This window comes from Paralichthys olivaceus, chromosome 5 (genome assembly GCF_024713975.1).
Source record: "Paralichthys olivaceus isolate ysfri-2021 chromosome 5, ASM2471397v2, whole genome shotgun sequence".
Lineage (NCBI taxonomy): Eukaryota > Metazoa > Chordata > Actinopteri > Pleuronectiformes > Paralichthyidae > Paralichthys > Paralichthys olivaceus.
Genome location: NC_091097.1, coordinates 3,721,460 through 3,740,995, shown reverse-complemented (window position 1 = coordinate 3,740,995; position 19,536 = coordinate 3,721,460). Strand labels below are relative to the sequence as shown.

At 38.7% G+C, this 19,536-nt stretch overlaps 1 protein-coding gene and 3 long non-coding RNA genes across 4 annotated transcripts; 3 read left to right on the top strand and 1 right to left on the bottom strand.

The window, feature by feature from the left end:
* LOC138407746 (uncharacterized) lies at positions 1 to 2,463 on the top strand. The gene is made up of 3 exons (XR_011241084.1): positions 1 to 233; positions 318 to 608; positions 1,391 to 2,463. It is a non-coding gene; the product is annotated as an uncharacterized lncRNA (long non-coding RNA).
* Positions 2,464 to 10,867: 8,404 nt separating this feature from the next.
* LOC138407777 (cilia- and flagella-associated protein 45-like) lies at positions 10,868 to 12,283 on the bottom strand. Its single transcript, XM_069525249.1, has one exon. The coding sequence runs from the start codon at positions 12,281 to 12,283 to the stop codon at positions 10,868 to 10,870; it is 1,416 nt and encodes a 471-aa protein (XP_069381350.1).
* A 505-nt stretch (positions 12,284 to 12,788) lies between these two features.
* Positions 12,789 to 14,082, top strand: LOC138407747 (uncharacterized). Its single transcript, XR_011241085.1, has 2 exons — positions 12,789 to 12,944; positions 13,319 to 14,082. It is a non-coding gene; the product is annotated as an uncharacterized lncRNA (long non-coding RNA).
* Positions 14,083 to 14,636: 554 nt separating this feature from the next.
* Positions 14,637 to 17,238, top strand: LOC138407749 (uncharacterized). Its single transcript, XR_011241087.1, has 2 exons — positions 14,637 to 16,114; positions 16,285 to 17,238. It is a non-coding gene; the product is annotated as an uncharacterized lncRNA (long non-coding RNA).
* Positions 17,239 to 19,536: the final 2,298 nt, after the last annotated feature.

The following is a 19,536-nucleotide window of genomic DNA, read 5'->3' as shown; positions in this document are numbered from 1 at the left end:
AGCCTTGGCCTATGTGACCAACATCAAAGGGCACAGAGTCTTTTGATCTATTGGTGATGCACTTTGATGTTGGTTGCCACCTGCCAAAAAAAACAAACAGAAGAATCACAGTAGTAACTCAAGGATCAGTGCACTAACATAGTATTTATATTACATTATATTACATTTAGCTGAAGCTTTTATCCAAAGTTATTGACAATAAGTGCATTCAACCATGAGAACAGTAAAATTATGTAGGTACATTAGCTTAAAAAAAACTGCATGTATCTGTAACCCACATAAAAAATCAGGTCACTAACCCTGTATATGTCATTTAGACACTCAGTTCATCTCCTGTATGGGGCAGTGTTTTCCCATGAGCCTAAGACAGGTATGGCGTGAAGAAGTCTGCACCTGTGTGTGACGCAGTTCCCTCTAAAACCACGAAGCAGACAGTAGCAAACTGTAGCAAACAGTAGCAGACAGTAGCAGACAGCCACGGCTAAATTAAAACAGACGTCCGCAGGCAGAGACGGTAGTCACAGGCAAATCCAGGCTTCGTCCGGATAAGCTGTGAGCCGAGGAGGATAAACCCCCCTTTATGAGAATTCATGCTTGATGAACCTCTGGTGAGTTAGCAAACTGTTAGCTGGTTGTTCGCTACTTGGCTGGAGGAAAAGATGAATATATTGTGCTATTAACTCGGTTTAAGTTGGTCTAAGTTACTTAATAGATGTCATAAGATGTTTTCAAATGTTTCCCCACGACTTTCGTGCACTTTATATTGTAGTTTATTGCTTGAAAAAAGGTTGCTAGCTTTATGCTAATGCTAATCGCGACCGCGATATGCTAATCGCTAGCCCGAGTTGCTAATTGCTTTATTGGTCGTTGTGCTTAGCTCATGCTAATCGCTAAGTTAAAGCTAAGTTTTCATGTTTTGCAAAGAAAAGGTGCATTTCATTTCTTTTTATGCCATTTGAATTACTCATTTGTGTTAATAGCCACTGCAATGGGTAACAGTGCCATTGAGGTGTGGTATATTTGATATTTGATTCAAGAAATTACAGTTGAGCATAAAAATTGTAATTCATCTGATGTTAAAAGAGTTAAATATTAGAGAGATGGATTAAAATAGCTAAAAATTGATGATATAAGTAAAATAGAAGTTAAAAGGGATGCATAAGTTATGTATCTGTTAAAATTGACACTGTTGTGGATGGTAATTCATGAATAATTGGTTACATTTATGGTTAAACTAATTCATAGTAATTCATTTTAGTGTGTGTATGTATTTCCTTGATATTTGGTAATATATTTCATGCCTAGAGCTAGAGCTGAAAATGTTGAGATCTCATAAGAAACTGAGACAGAATCAGATGAAGATCCTTACAACTTTGCACTTTCTGTGTAGGTTGGTTTTTTTGTTTCGTGCTAGTCTGATCAACTATCAGAGAGATAGAGAGACGATTAAGATGGCGAGCCCAGCCCAGCGATTCTGAGAGAGAGACAATTAAGATGGCGAGCCCAGCCCAGCGATTCTGAGAGAGAGAGAGAGTTGGAGATGTGGTGTGGCCAGCCACAGAACCTACCTTGAGACTCCAGATCATCTGAATCACACATTCTGAGAACAGATAAGACACACACACTCTTCACCTACCCGGGTAGTAGAGATTTAGGATGAAATACTTGAATGGACATTGATACAGAACATCCACACAATTGGATCCCTTTTTCCGAACTGAACTTTCTCGAGTTGGAGAGCTCAACTTCAATGGACTCTGATTTTGTGTTTTTTTTATTTTTGTGGCGCCTTATTTGGTAAATAAAAGTACAGCTAAGCTGTCAATGTTATTATTGTTGTGCATTGATATTAAAGTGTCACCTGTTCAAATTAAACCACACCCACTCCTTTTTGTGAGTAAATTCCTGGTGCAACTCCTACCAGACCTAGAGCGATGTGATGTCTCTTTAACCTAAAAGTCAGGACCAAAGGTGCTACATATCTATGCGATAGCAGATGGCGGTAATGTACCTTGGCGTTGATTGCCAAGATCCAGTGGATGGTGGTAATGCACTTTGACATGGTATAATATCTACCATATCTAATATAAATTATAGCATTAGTTCAAGTAGAGAGGTGACTCTTACTATACAGTAAGAACAGAGCCTAATGAGAGTCCACAAGTAGTTCAATGTAAAAATGTTCTTGTATGTATAGTGGTAACGTTTAAGAATTGACATAATAGTACATTCTATGTGTATGACTACTAGTGTAGCACTTTCTTACCAAGTTTATTCATGCTGACTGAGCATTGATAAACATTAGCATACTGTCAAAAACAATACAATACATTTTAATAAGAACCAGCTTTAATAAGAGGAATAATATTAATTAGAATACTAATAGGCTTCCACTGTGACATATGATTACTCTTATGAAATAAAATGCTGACCATGGGGAACAGCATCTTTTATCCTGGTTATCACCTTGATTTTCCCAAATTTATTCGACTCCGATCCACAAGGTCCCAATTTTTCTTGGAAATAAAATAAATTCTGAGGTAATGTCGTCTGATCCAACTCCACCCATTTTTTCAGAGAGGATCTCATAACAGGAGAATACTCACAGTTCCCCCGCTACAATATACTGTATATTCAGCTGGTATTAGATTACGTTTTCTTGCAGTTTATATTTTTAACACTAGGGGTCAGCATATTCTTTCCAACAGATAAAAGAGTGATGCCACTTGTGTATCTGTCTATGTGTCCATCTCTGACAATACAAAAAGCAGATAAGTTAAGTCAGGACTCAAAGTTAAAACAGTTCTTCTTTGTTTCACAACTTACATCAGTAAACAGAATGAATATTATTACTAAGTATCAAAGCAGTTACTAACTTGGCGATTCAGGCTTATGAGAATAGTAATTGAGAGAAGAATAAAGTAAAACAAGACACAACCTTTTGTGAAATAACAAATCTTTGAGGGTAAAACCTCAGTCTAAATGAAACCAGATGAGAATGTTAAAAGGGACTCAACATACTGAGCTCAGGTCATCATTTTAATTTGAGTTATTTCTTGACTAAGTTAGATGCTGTAATGTTGAGAAAACACATCACTTTCCTTATACTGTCCATCGCTGTTGCTCTTCTTCTGTGGGGAAGAGAAACTCCCTTTACCTTTACCCCCCACCCATGTATAGAACACACAAGACCAATGTGCACAAAATGTTTCCCCTCAAGGGGGCCATCTTTTTTTAGTGCACTGTGAACAACTGCAACATTCTGTCACAAGTAGAACACTTTAGGAATCTCTGATTTGATCGAAAGGAATAGAATATATGCAATGTAAGCGCAGACTATAAACTTAACTTGACCTCTACCGCGGCGTGACAAGGCAGAGGTATCCAAAAAACGTGTTAAGGCTAGGTCGCTAACTGCACAAACGTGTGAAGGCTAGGTTGCTAACAACAAAAACATGTTAAGGCTAGGTGGTGTAATGGAAATTTTACATTTGTGAATGTGTAATTGCATTAGCAGACATGTATGTGGAGGACTGACCAAATGGTTCACCAAATTGTTTATCTGAAAGGGCAACCTTAAGGTTTACGATGGTGGCTTAAGAGACTTGAGTTGTATGGCCTCGAGAAACCAAATCTTTATGGCTTCTCATGGTATCTCTGATTGGGATCAAACAACTGGGATCTCACAGGGGGGGTCATCCACAGAACATGTAAACAAATGGACAGGACGTCTCCTCCACTGAGTGAAACTACAGGAGGGTAATAAATACCTTTGCATGCTTAGTGGGAGGGGGCTGCGAGTTATAAGAACACAGATTCTCCTGTGTTCTTTGCTCATTTGTGCATGTCATTCAGGTGATGTGTACTGATGAGTCCATCTGCAGATGCTGAATTAAACTTTCAGAAAGAAGTGTTTGACTTTGTGCTTGTTTCACAGAAATTGCCACCACAATTTTGGCGTTGTTGGCAGGATCACTCGTGTGAGAGGACACTCTGGATCTCAAGGCTGAAAGGTAAAACTGCGCAGGGAGTCTGGGACTCTGACCTCAACCTCCCTGACAAAAGAGGGTAGAGACGTGAGGGCCTGATGCCTGAGAACCAAAGAGTGCTCTCACTGCTGTGATCCGGCAGACCAAGTAGCACAAAGACACTGTCTTTCTGGGAAGACAAATTCAGAAGGGAAACGATTCTCTCACAGGGTGAGTGACAGACGTGTCTGCATGGCAAGGTTTGGAACCGATGTAGAATCAAGGAAGCTTCGGGTGATCTTGGAGGTCACGGGTGGTCTTGGAGACCACAGAGTTAATATAGAATAAGCCTGTTGATGATCTTGGAGATCACGTAGTTATTAGAGTAAACAGGTTGGTGATCTGAGAGGAGGTCACAGAGTTAAGGAGTAGTGTTTGTTGATTTTAATACACTTGTTATATTGGGTTCTGACGTCGAGCTCATGATTTAACAAACTATGATATAATATAGTAAATAGAGTTTTGCACTGGAGATGTGACTGGGACTGAAGGACTGAGACCTGAGCCAGGATAATCTCGACACTGCAATGAATCTGCTTTAATAAGAGAGAAAAAAAAAAAAGAGAGAGTGAGAGAAGTTCTCAACCGCCAAAGGTAAGTAAAGGTAAGTAAATTTAAGTAAACTTAAGTATATTAGGGGTATAATTGGTTTTTAAGAAAGACTTAAATCCTAAAATTAAAATCCTAAAAACACATTTTTAACAAAAGGAAATTAAAAAGAAAGAACGGATTAAAATAAATTAGGGAATTTCTAAATGTCTTTTCCCATATCAGCATAATTTTGGTCTTCCAAATTTTGTATTTTGCTGAACAAATTGGGAGTTTAAATTGATAAATAAGAGTTGTGTTAAAACTGCTGAGACAACCTACTAGAGAAATGGGTTTAAACATCGGCAAAGGAAAGAAAGATAAGGATAATGCTAATCCACTTCAGCTTTCTTTTCTTAATGTTCAGTATATGTTAATAAGTGATGGTAAGCGTAGAGTTAGAGAGGAAAGAGTTAGAGAGGAACGAGTTAGTGAGGACAAATTAGAAGGAAAAAAGAAATGTAGGGATATTTGTACTGGAGCGTGTGAATTTTGGTTAACTGAAGTGAATATCAGGGACAGTTTACAAAAGGTAGGGATTGAACTAATCTCCAAGTCTCAGTGTGTCCGACTAGACCCTGATCTGGACTCAGCTCCACCGAGAGGACAACCACAGCCAGCAGCGGTGCAGTGTGATGACCAGCAGGACACTCAGCTGCTACCGGTGCAGAGGGCGCAGGCGGCAGCTCCAGCCGTCCCTAACCTCCATCCAGACCTCGACCTTGTTGCAACAGAGGAGGTGGACAGGCCTCCATCATGCACCACTCCATATCTGGCAGCACATACTCCACGGCGCACCGGGAAGGAGGCAATTTATGATTTGAATGCAACCCCGCAAGCACCGATGGTGGAGGTGGCTGCAGGAGATGGAAACACTCAGCTGATCTACAGACCATGGACATTCACCAATATGAAAGAACCTACCACTTCATCTCTCCCACAAGTGTTAAGTGGGGGAGCGGTATGCAGTGCAACTGGAACCACCACTGAACAGCAGAGACTGCTGATGACTGAGATGGGGACTCAGTATTCGAAAGTGGCAAGATCCGTCTCTGCACAGGAGCGGAGGATGGTGAATCCAGCATGGGGTCATGCTGATCATGCAGAAAAACTCTTGAACAGCAAGAAAAAGAAAAAGGCAACGCAGTGACAGAGGGACTGCGAATGGCACAGCTGGCAGCATATCAAAACCAAGTCTGCGGGCACAAGAAAGGTCATGGAGGGAGAGGAAGGGGACGTGGAAGAACTGACACTTGTTTCAAATGTGGCAAAATTGGACCTTGGATCAGGGATTGCCCTGAGAACCAATACACTTAGTGCGATTGAGTAGCGGTGGAGCTGGGGACAGTGAAGGATTCATCTGGTGCAGACGCGGCGACAGAGAGAAAGTTTCAACCTACTCACCAAATTCGTAAGAGCACTGTAACACGCACACCATGTGAATTACTGTTAGAACTGATGCATATATGCAAAAACACACAATCAAAGTAAATGGTAAAGACATCACATTTTTGGTAGATTCAGGTGAAACAGAATCAGTCATTTAATGTGAAGAGTTTAATATAACTCCAAAAATGAATGTTAGAGATGTTTTAAAACAATTGAAGCAACAGGTACGACAGTGATAGAGAGATACACTGTACCATTGTTTTAAAAAAAAAAAAAAAAGAGGTTAAGGAAATTTTAAACATTAATTTTTGTTGTCACCACGCTGGCTGATAGATATTATTGGTAGAGATTTGATGTGTTCATTGAGTAATATGCTAATTTTAACATCACAAGGCTTAGATGTAACTAGAGGATTTGATATATGCATATCAATGGAAGATTCTGAACGCTTCCCTCACCTCTGTAAGTAACACTTTCTTGTGAGATGCTGAGGTACTCACCCAGATGTAATTACAGATGTTATGCTAACACAAAGGATGGTAGAGAAGGTTAGAGTAAGTAGTTAAAGAATGTGATAGAGAAAGTTAGATTAAAGATTAACGATAGGTTAGGTTGGTTATACTAGAAAAGTAATCACTGTGTTGTCTCAGTAGCTTAGATTGACTCACTGGACAAATTGTTTAAGGTATCAAATTCTGATCTCCATGTTCTATTAAGCAAAGGAGAACAAAAACAATTGGTATTGAAAGTTTTGGAACTTTGGACCAAAAGGGGTTATGGGAAGGGAAAAAACATCTGATCCCAATAATAAAAATAATTTAATCAGAGGTTTAGAGGTAAATCACAAAAGATTTCTGCAGTGATAAATGCAATTAGGACTGTGGAATTTATTATTGTCAGACTGAACACTTTTCAAAAGCTAAGTGACTCAGATACAGTACAGCTGATAAATGCAGATATGAAGCTGTTTGTGGACGACTCAGCATTAAAAGATCCAGCAACTGGTAGAAGCCAAGTGGGTTTTGATGTTACAACTTTGTATGACAAATTTGGCTGAATCACTCATTACATAATTCTGCAGAAGCTGCAGAATTGGTTGCATTGATTGAGAAATGCAAATATGTAAGTGACAGGTGTCAACATATACACTGGTAGCAGGTATGCATTGGGGATGGTATATGATTTGGCAGATTTTTGGCTAAAGGGAAATTCTCAAACCCATTACCTACCATACATTGGTTGCTGTTCTGATTGATGCTGTGTTGTTATTCAAACTAATTGCGTTCTGCAAATGTGAAGCATTTTTTAAAGACTTTTCAGTTTCACAGGGGAATGTGAGAGCAGAAGCTGCTGCAAAAGCTGCAGCAAAGCACAGTCTGCTTGTCCGAGGCGTTTCTGAATCTGATAGGTCATTAACACCTAATGTATTTGATGGGTCATTAACATTTAAATACAGATTTACAGGAGCTGCAGATAAGGGCAGCTCAGTTAAAAACAAACAAAAAAAAAAACTGTTTGAAGGAAAGTGGATTGTTTGGTGGCTATACATTTTGGTCTGGAACAAATGGGAAATCCTGTTTAGAAAGATATCTGTTTCCTCATAGTTGACACATGGTCAGAACCAAGTGTCAAAGGGGGGATGCCAAATGTAGGAAGAGATACAGATATATTGGTTTACAAAAGAATTTTCAAACTCACAAATTACTCACAAATTATTTTTAAATTTTCATTAGAGTTATATAATTGGTACTATAATAACATACAAAGAGCAATCCAGATTATATAAAGTGAACTGTTTGAGGGATTTTATGGAAGAACAAAGTGAGGGAAAGCAATACTGTCTTGATTTTATTGACATGTGTGTTTCTCCACATTTAAACAGGACTCTTCAGCAGTTGCGAAGGCACTGCTCAGGGAAATGTTTTATTGTGCAACCTGTCCCCTATGCTTTTTGAGATCCACAGATAGGTGAAGGAAGCCCTACCAAAATCCATAGATGGCAGTGAAGGCTGCTGAAAGATCAACTTGGATGTTTGCAAGCCATTGCAGGGAGGTTCCTGAGCAAGGAGTGGATTCTTCTGAACACAGCGTGCATTGATGTCAGTGAGTGCACCTCAGCCTTCAACTGCTTTGTGTCCGCGAGCAAGGAGGGGGTGGAAATCTCTAGGACCACACGTCTCCAATCTCACGAAGAGGCGGCACATTGATTAGGGGGTTGGCTAGGGTGACGCTGCTGATAAACGATGACGCCGACAGACAAAAAGTGACACCTGATGGGACGACTGGGATGCAGTTCGAGGGAAAAGATGTGTTCCCTGTCCTTGCTCACAGTCATCATCGTCCTGCCAACATTGCTATGGCAGGTGAAACCTTGGCAGGAAGAACAACACCAAACTAAACTGAGTAGGGTTGGGCGGTATGACGGTATTATACCGTGTGACGGTATAAAATGTCTACCGGTAGAGATTGTGCAATACCATTTATACCGGAGAAAGAGCAGATGTCTGCGGCATCTCTCTGAGTCACTGTAGTTACACCGCCTCGACACACGGGGCACTGCAGGCACTGCAACAGACTGCTTGGCGTGGTTGCATGAGCACATGAAGAAGAAACAGCTTTACCGGAGTGATAACAATCATGGCGGAGGCGGAGAGTGAACGGAGGCAGCCCGACCCACTCATGACGAAGAGGAGGAGGAACTCGTTCCGAAAAAGGGCGCTACGTCTGTTGTGTGGAACTTTTTCGGATTTAGAAAATCAGACAACGAACAAAACGTGATACTCTGCAAAGAGTGTCGCGCGACTGTTGCTGCCGGAGGTGGAAACACCAGTAACCTCTTCCACCACTTAAAGATAAAACATGCTAAGCAGTATTATGAAAGCCAAAAGATGCGTGGCGCACCTGCTGCATCAAAAACAAAAGTTGCAGCAGCTCCTCTCGTCCAAAAGAGCTTGGCAGAGTCTTTCGCCAAAGGCACCCCGTATGACAAAAAATCACGTCGATGGAGGGAGATAACGGAGGCCATACCAAAAGCCATACCGTGATATATACCGTTACCGTGATATGAAATTACTCATACCGTGATATAAGATTTTGCTCATACCGCCCAACCCTAAAACTGAGCATCATAAGCAAAAACAAAAAAATGGAAACTCTTGTTTGAACTGACAAAGCCTGAAGTCAATTCATGGTATGCAGCCATGAAGACAACTGCGAGGAAAGATCATCAATGAGAGACCTAACCTAACTTACTTCCATACAGATTGCACTCACTATTATGAAGATATGAGTGTTCCACATTGAAAGTGTCTCCAAAGGATTTGGGGAACTCTTCCCATGGTGGGGAAATGTGCAAACAACACACACAGAATAGATGGGATTGTACTTAGTGGGGGTTGGGTTTTCATTTTTGTTTCTCCTAATATTTAGGGCCTCAGAAATGTGGCTCTGCGAAATAGGATGGCTTTGGACATTATGCTCGCCAGCCAAGGAGGTGTTGGTCACATAATCTGATCTGATTGCTGCACATACATAAATACATACATCTGACAATTTGATGCATATTGTTTTTCATTTAAATTGCCTATTGTTTGAGGAAAAGAACAAGGACACACAGATTCCTGAAGCATGGAATTGGTGGTCATAGTGAATTTTAAATGTGAAAAAAATGTGTCATTGGAATTTTTGACATCGATTCAGATTTTTGTTTGTATTTAAGTGTTGTTGGTCTGGTGTATTGATTGTGTACTATTTGTGTACTTTAATCAAGAATGCAATTGGATATGGTAAATTTCCGGGCCCTCATCTAGAATGAAATTCTCAATTTCAAGATGATGAGTTTGTCTAAAAATGATTGTTGTTTAGTGAGCATGAAATGCTCAAAGGGGGGAAATGTAATGGAAATTTTACATTTGTGAATGTGTAATTGCATTAGCAGACATGTATGTGGAGGACTGACCAAATGGTTCACCAAATTGTTTATCTGAAAGGGCAACCTTAAGGTTTACGATGGTGGCTTAAGAGACTTGAGTTGTATGGCCTCGAGAAACCAAATCTTTATGGCTTCTCATGGTATCTCTGATTGGGATCAAACAACTGGGATCTCACAGGGGGGGTCATCCACAGAACATGTAAACAAATGGACAGGATGTCTCCTCCACTGAGTGAAACTACAGGAGGGTAATAAATACCTTTGCATGCTTAGTGGGAGGGGGCTGAGAGTTATAAGAACACAGATTCTCCTGTGTTCTTTGCTCATTTGTGCATGTCATTCAGGTGATGTGTACTGATGAGTCCATCTGCAGATGCTGAATTAAACTTTCAGAAAGAAGTGTTTGACTTTGTGCTTGTTTCACAGAAATTGCCACCACAGTGGCTAACTACAAAAACGTGGGTATAACGCCGGAACTCTAAAGTACAAGATAAGACAAACTGGCACTGGACTCGGGGAGACACAGACCTTAAATATTTACTGAGGTGAGGTTAACTAGACACAGGTGTAACGTATTAGGGAGGGGAAGGTAATCCGTGAGACACACAAGCGTGGGAGTGACGTTAATAAAAGAGAACAGAGACAAGCGTGAGTGTCAAAGTAAAACAGGAAGTGACATATAACATGAAACCAGAAATGCTGTGAGTGTGTAACCATGGTCATCAAGACAAGAAAAGTGCTGTAAATATTATTTATTTAATTGTGCGAGAAACCAGAGCACCTGGAGTAAACTCACACACATCTGAACATGCATTACCTCAAGGCCCTCTATTTAATTAAATTAAATTAAATAGAGGGGAGAGACAGAAACAGGCATAGAGAGAATCTTCCATCTAATGAAGTTAGATTAGATGTTGGGAAGTAGGTTGGCCTACTGATTTCCTCCAGATAGGTTCAGGCAATGGTTTTCTTTCTTTATGAGGGAAGTTGCGTTTCTATTGAAAACAATTAACTGCTCTTCAGGGACCCCTGAAGCCCTGGCGTCCATCAACACCTTCTCTTTGTACTCATTAAGGTGCATTAAGCTCTCCTGCTCTCTTTCTATGAACTGTTTGGCCTCCTCTGATTGCTTTCTGCACCTAGCATTGGCTAAGAGCTGACGATTCATCATCTGTTGTTTGAGGATGTCTAAATTACGCAGATTTTCCTCATTCAGCTTCTTCTTCTTCATCTTGATGAATTCCTCCTGATCAGCCTTAATGTACCTCTTATCTTTAGTCCTCTCCTGGTCAGCCTGCGTTTTCTTGAGTTGGCTTTTAAAAAGAACCTGTGCTGATAAACATGCCCTCAACATTGCATTGGAATGGGCTCGCTTTTCAGCCAAATCTTTCTGCTTCATGATCAATTCTCTCTCTTTAGTTTCTTCAGCTCTTTTGAGGCTAAGTTCCTGCTCCTTTAACTTGAAATCCTTTTGCTTATTATGGGCTTCCAGTTTGGCAAACACCAAATCTTGTTTCTTGCTCAATTCTATCAGCTTTGGATTAGGTGCAGCCCTCTTTGATAGTTCCTGATCAGCCTTAATGTACCTCTTATCTTTAGCCCTCTCCTGGTCAGCCTGCGTTTTCTTGAGTTGGCTTTTAAAAAGAACCTGTGCTGATAAACATGCCCTCAACATTGCATTGGAATGGGCTCGCTTTTCAGCCAAATCTTTCTGCTTCATGATCAATTCTCTCTCTTTAGTTTCTTCAGCTCTTTTGAGGCTAAGTTCCTGCTCCTTTAACTTGAAATCCTTTTGCTTATTATGGGCTTCCAGTTTGGCAAACACCAAATCTTGTTTCTTGCTCAATTCTATCAGCTTTGGATTAGGTGCAGCCCTCTTTGATAGTTGCTTCAAGTTCTCCATCCCTTGGGAAACTATTTTCATGTCAGCGAGCTTCTCCACCTCTTTACTTCGCTCCTTGGCCTCCATCTTCTCTTTAATGATTTGCCTCATTTCCTCTCCTAAACGCTGCTTCTTCTTCATCTTCTCCTTCACAACATTGAGATCTTCCTGCTTCATTCTGTCATAAATCTCTTGATGCTTATCGTTCTCTAGTTGGAACTTGGTTTCTTGCAGGTCCTTATTTATCTGATGTTGCAGTATGTGCTCGTAATTGTTTTGCTTTATCTTGTCCACATGTTGTTTCTGAATTTTCTCATTCTTTTCCTCAACCTCTTTGGTCTTCTGTATTGCCACATTCATAATTTTATCTAAATGCTTGTCCCTCTCTAACAACTTCGCCTGGATCAGTGTTTTCTCCTGGATCTGGGCATTATTATCCTTGGCAACTGCAGCAACCTTAATCATGCTATCGATCTGTCTTTTTACGTCTCCATCTGCTAATTTTGTTACCATGGTCTGCACAGTACAAAAAGTAGAAGAAGGCCTAATCCAAGACCTCTTATACTTAGCAGATGTATCATTGCAGGATTTCATTGAAGCATCCCTGCATTGGATTCCAGAATTGGACATTTCTGTGGGATTGTGTTGAATACTCCTTTGGCAATTAGTATTGGCATTGGAGTATCTGCTTGTTGGTGGTTTTGGGCCTTTCTGCAGGACTTTGTTCATCATAGGTGTGGGCGCCATGGAGCTCTGTGACATTAGAAGTCTTGACAAAATCTTTAGCTAATGTATCTCCAATGGTGGATTACAGCTGTACACATACAAAATCAAAAATAAAATATCAAAGGACATTCAATATTATGCATTAAATTGTCACTATGATCAGAATAAGCCTTGGCCTATGTGACCAACATCAAAGGGCACAGAGTCTTTTGATCTATTGGTGATGCACTTTGATATTGGTTGCCACCTGCCAAAACAAACAAACAGAAGAATCACAGTAGTAACTCAAGGATCAGTGCACTAACATAGTATTTATATTACATTATATTACATTTAGCTGAAGCTTTTATCCAAAGTTATTGACAATAAGTGCATTCAACCATGAGAACAGTAAAATTATGTAAGTACATTAGCTTAAAAAAAACTGAATATAAATGTCCATTAGAAATGTAAAATAACGTGGGATCTGTCACATGTTTAATGTCACATTTAAAGTAAATGGCGGTAAGTTGTCCTGATCATGGGAAGCTATGGTGGAGGGGTAGAGCGGTTACCAGAAGGGTAGCAGTTCAATCCCCAGTTTGCCTCATCTGCATGCTGAAGTGTCCTTGAATAGAAAAAAAAAGTTCTGCTAATAGACGCACTGTATGAATGTGTGTGAACGACAATGAATGGCAAACTGTAGTGTAAAGCGCTCTGAGTGGTCATCAAGACTAGAAAAGCTCTATATGAATACAAACCATTTACCATCACTTGTCATCCTCTCCCTGTCAGAGGCCGGAGAGAAGTGAGGAAAGGCATGGGCACAATAAAGATAGGCATGCTGCAGATCATTGCAACCAACCTCCACCACCATGGTAGTCAATAATTACCATCTCTCCTGAAGTACTGTGGTTTCATTTCTGTCCGGGTGTATTTGTCAACCTAAATGAGCTGAAACCAACACCAAGGTTACTGGCAGCACTGCTTGCACACAGCAACACAGCCATTCACCCAATCAAGTTTACCTGGGTTTTAGTCAAGGTATATATGCTTCAGTGGGATACAGCTGACAGGCCTAATGGTCAATTCCTTTTGAATTGACCAATTGACCTTAGGAACAAATCATTTAACCAGTACTTCACATACTGCGAAGTAACACTATGAACTGAAAAACATTAGATGCACAAGTTACCATGTAAAATAAACACTATATAACAAGAAAACAATGGTAGCCTTGTCATAGCACCATTACACCGCTTACACATATATAAAGTTTTACCTTAAACAGACCATTAGTTTTAGCCATTAATTTTCAACAATATTTTATAGTATTAAACAGTATAGTAGATTACATACAAATCATTTAAAAAAACAGTAATACAAAATCTGTCTGCAGGCGGAGCATTAATCATTAATCATTAAGGAATGATAAAGGAATGATAAAAGAAATGTAAATGTTTTCTTTCCAGTCACTGTGACCTTTGGCCACTGAAATCTAACATATTCATCTTTGAATCAAAGTGGATCAAATAAATTAACTCTTGAGTCCAACTAAATGTGAAATGATTCCCTCAAGGTGTTCCGGAGATACTGTGTCATGTTCACAAAATAATTTGCTTGTGAGGCTACAGTGACATTGACCGTTGACCACCAAAATCTAATCAGGTCACATTTAAGTCCAAGTGAATGATCTGTGCCAAATTTGTAGAAATTCTCTCAAGACGTTCTCGACATATATGACAAGAATGGGAAAAAAATACCAAAAACATATGGACATTGGCTGTCAGGACAGGAAAATAGAAATCTGAAGCTGTGAGATGGTCATTATTTATGAATCATCAAATGGCATTAAAATGACATTAATTATCCCTTCTATGTAGTCTTATGTTTTGCTTTATATGTGGGTTTTAAGATGGGAGATGTTTGTACATAAATTTGCAGAGATAATAGTGTAACTTAAAAGATTACATGAGCTAGTCCATTCATGTGATAGATAATAAACTCTACAGAAACTCAGTCAATTCCCTTGAGTTTCAGTTCGTCTTCAACTCGGCTGAGGTAATCAGGATCTGGGTATCCATTGCTGCAGAGACAATGACAGAAAATAAATGACTTTATATGGACAGTTTCCTATCAATGAAAATCTGTACGCATGATTGGTGGTCATTAGCCCTGTAGCATGCTGCCAGCAAAAACACAAGACTTGTGTACAGATGATTACATTTAGGTCACATGAATAAGTTTCTCTTTTCACAAATACACAGATTATATACATTTTATTATATACATATTTTATATGTGATTTGCGGCTGTGGCTGCAGGGGGGTAGAGAGGTGGACCTCTAACCAGTAGGTCGGTGGTTCTATCTGCATGCCATACTGTCCTTGGGCAAGATACTGAACCCAGAATTACACACTCATAGAAAAAGTGCTGCCCATAGATGCAGTGTATGAATGTGTGAATGGGTGAATGGCAATAAATTGTACTGTAAAGCTCTTTGAGTGGTCATCAAGACTAGAAAAGCTCTATATAAATACAGACCAATTACCATTTCTGTCACAGCCCTCTTACTTAGGCTCCGGCCATAATGAACTGATTACAGGGAAGGCCGTTTTGTTCTTGTGAATGTGTCTGAGCAGAGAATCTCCTGCTACGTTGTTTATATGTGGAAAACAAACTGGGGAATGTCTTTGCACATTCAAAGTGACAGTCTTGTGAAAACACCTCCTACTTTTCACCATCGCTGTTGGTCGTTCGTAGTATTATAAGCAACCAAGTGCGGAGTAGACAATCTACTTCCTGTTCACACTGACCTGGTGTCATGATAAACGTTTATGTACCAGTCAGATACAGGCTACTTAACTGTTGTTAAATGTTTAAGATAAAAGTACTTGTTTGACCTATTATTCTATCATTTTATTCATCTACAATATGTCATTAGACCATTTATACTGAAGTAGCTGAGTAAGCAGCAAGTGAAGCTACAGTAAAATACATTATAAACTGTTTTATAAACAGAAATGTTAGATATATTGTGGGAGCTTGTTTCTCTTTGATTTGTGGTGAGTTACTGGATCATTTAAGCTTCTGAGAACTTCAGATGGAAAAAAAAAAAAAAGCTTTAAACGACGAGAATTATTTTTCAGAAACAAAAAAATGTTCAAAACCACTCGTAAAGTCTTTAACAACGTGTTTAACAGCTTGTTATATTATGTATTGTTTGAAATCTTCATTTTAAAGTAAGCTGTCAAATAAATGCAATGCAGTATAACATACAATATTTCTCTCTGAAATGAACAAGAGTAGAATTTTGAAGTAGTGTTAAGTGCTTTTATGTTGTGAAATAAAAAAAGAAATATTGATATTTACAGTATTTGTATTTGTGAGTATTTTATGTGTAGTGTAAACTGTCCAGCCTGCAGAAGAGGAGTTATGTACATCTTGGGGAGCATATTCTTCTCTTAAGTGGAGAACAAAATATGCTTATTTAGTGTATAAGTATGTTTATTACTACACTAACAAACAACTAAGGCCAAAATATTGAAATCTACATTTTCTCTGTCTATTGCTACAATTTGAAGTAAAGAGGTGAGATCTTGAATCTGTCAATGAGCAGCGTGTCTCACACTGCTGAGCTGCGCTGATCACTCAGGCAGTGGACACTCCAAAATATGTTAACATGGGTGCCAAAATTATTCATAATGATCACAATATTGACTGAAATAATCATGATCATGTGACTGTATTATTCCTGCCAGTGTTAGTGGAGCGACCCACGGTGAAGATGATTCTCTAATCAAAGGCATGTATCAACAGCTTCAGGATCCTCCTGCCCTCTGAGGAGTCTGGGAGATAGGCCATGCACGATACACCTTCATATGTCTGACCAGGATTAGGATGCTCCGCATGCAGACAGACAGTAGATGTTTCTCCACCTAATTATGTTCTTCCAAGATGTCCATTATTATGTGGCTAAGAGTGACTCTGAGTCCACATTTTTATGGTTAATCGTTTATTTATTAGAAATATTAATTGAAAATAAGAAATTTCCAGCAACATACTGATGCTGATAAATCACTATAATAAGCATAGATAATGTCTGAGTACAAAAAGGAAAGAAAGAGGAGAATTAAATAAGAGTGTAAAAGACAAAACACAGATATTCAATTTTTTCAAAAAATAATAATATCAGACAGACAGCTAATTAGCCTTATAAATTGTATCGGTATATTTCCACCAACAGATGATTGCTTGGGTCGCTCCACTAACAATGGCAGGAATAATACAGTCACATGATCATGATTATTTCAGTCAATATTGTGATCATTATGAATAATTTTGGCACCCATGTTAACATATTTTGGAGTGTCCACTGCCTGAGTGATCAGCGCAGCTCAGCAGTGTGAGACACGCTGCTCATTGACAGATTCAAGATCTCACCTCTTTACTTCAAATTGTAGCAATAGACAGAGAAAATGTAGATTTCAATATTTTGGCCTTAGTTGTTTGTTAGTGTAGTAATAAACATACTTATACACTAAATAAGCATATTTTGTTCTCCACTTAAGAGAAGAATATGCTCCCCAAGATGTACATAACTCCTCTTCTGCAGGCTGGACAGTTTACACTACACATAAAATACTCACAAATACAAATACTGTAAATATCAATATTTCTTTTTTTATTTCACAACATAAAAGCACTTAACACTACTTCAAAATTCTACTCTTGTTCATTTCAGAGAGAAATATTGTATGTTATACTGCATTGCATTTATTTGACAGCTTACTTTAAAATGAAGATTTCAAACAATACATAATATAACAAGCTGTTAAACACGTTGTTAAAGACTTTACGAGTGGTTTTGAACATTTTTTTGTTTCTGAAAAATAATTCTCGTCGTTTAAAGCTTTTTTTTTTTTTTCCATCTGAAGTTCTCAGAAGCTTAAATGATCCAGTAACTCACCACAAATCAAAGAGAAACAAGCTCCCACAATATATCTAACATTTCTGTTTATAAAACAGTTTATAATGTATTTTACTGTAGCTTCACTTGCTGCTTACTCAGCTACTTCAGTATAAATGGTCTAATGACATATTGTAGATGAATAAAATGATAGAATAATAGGTCAAACAAGTACTTTTATCTTAAACATTTAACAACAGTTAAGTAGCCTGTATCTGACTGGTACATAAACGTTTATCATGACACCAGGTCAGTGTGAACAGGAAGTAGATTGTCTACTCCGCACTTGGTTGCTTATAATACTACGAACGACCAACAGCGATGGTGAAAAGTAGGAGGTGTTTTCACAAGACTGTCACTTTGAATGTGCAAAGACATTCCCCAGTTTGTTTTCCACATATAAACAACGTAGCAGGAGATTCTCTGCTCAGACACATTCACAAGAACAAAACGGCCTTCCCTGTAATCAGTTCATTATGGCCGGAGCCTAAGTAAGAGGGCTGTGACAGAAATGGTAATTGGTCTGTATTTATATAGAGCTTTTCTAGTCTTGATGACCACTCAAAGAGCTTTACAGTACAATTTATTGCCATTCACCCATTCACACATTCATACACTGCATCTATGGGCAGCACTTTTTCTATGAGTGTGTAATTCTGGGTTCAGTATCTTGCCCAAGGACAGTATGGCATGCAGATAGAACCACCGACCTACTGGTTAGAGGTCCACCTCTCTACCCCCCTGCAGCCACAGCCGCAAATCACATATAAAATATGTATATAATAAAATGTATATAATCTGTGTATTTGTGAAAAGAGAAACTTATTCATGTGACCTAAATGTAATCATCTGTACACAAGTCTTGTGTTTTTGCTGGCAGCATGCTACAGGGCTAATGACCACCAATCATGCGTACAGATTTTCATTGATAGGAAACTGTCCATATAAAGTCATTTATTTTCTGTCATTGTCTCTGCAGCAATGGATACCCAGATCCTGATTACCTCAGCCGAGTTGAAGACGAACTGAAACTCAAGGGAATTGACTGAGTTTCTGTAGAGTTTATTATCTATCACATGAATGGACTAGCTCATGTAATCTTTTAAGTTACACTATTATCTCTGCAAATTTATGTACAAACATCTCCCATCTTAAAACCCACATATAAAGCAAAACATAAGACTACATAGAAGGGATAATTAATGTCATTTTAATGCCATTTGATGATTCATAAATAATGACCATCTCACAGCTTCAGATTTCTATTTTCCTGTCCTGACAGCCAATGTCCATATGTTTTTGGTATTTTTTTCCCATTCTTGTCATATATGTCGAGAACGTCTTGAGAGAATTTCTACAAATTTGGCACAGATCATTCACTTGGACTTAAATGTGACCTGATTAGATTTTGGTGGTCAACGGTCAATGTCACTGTAGCCTCACAAGCAAATTATTTTGTGAACATGACACAGTATCTCCGGAACACCTTGAGGGAATCATTTCACATTTAGTTGGACTCAAGAGTTAATTTATTTGATCCACTTTGATTCAAAGATGAATATGTTAGATTTCAGTGGCCAAAGGTCACAGTGACTGGAAAGAAAACATTTACATTTCTTTTATCATTCCTTTATCATTCCTTAATGATTAATGATTAATGCTCCGCCTGCAGACAGATTTTGTATTACTGTTTTTTTAAATGATTTGTATGTAATCTACTATACTGTTTAATACTATAAAATATTGTTGAAAATTAATGGCTAAAACTAATGGTCTGTTTAAGGTAAAACTTTATATATGTGTAAGCGGTGTAATGGTGCTATGACAAGGCTACCATTGATTTCTTGTTATATAGTGTTTATTTTACATGGTAACTTGTGCATCTAATGTTTTTCAGTTCATAGTGTTACTTCGCAGTATGTGAAGTACTGGTTAAATGATTTGTTCCTAAGGTCAATTGGTCAATTCAAAAGGAATTGACCATTAGGCCTGTCAGCTGTATCCCACTGAAGCATATATACCTTGACTAAAACCCAGGTAAACT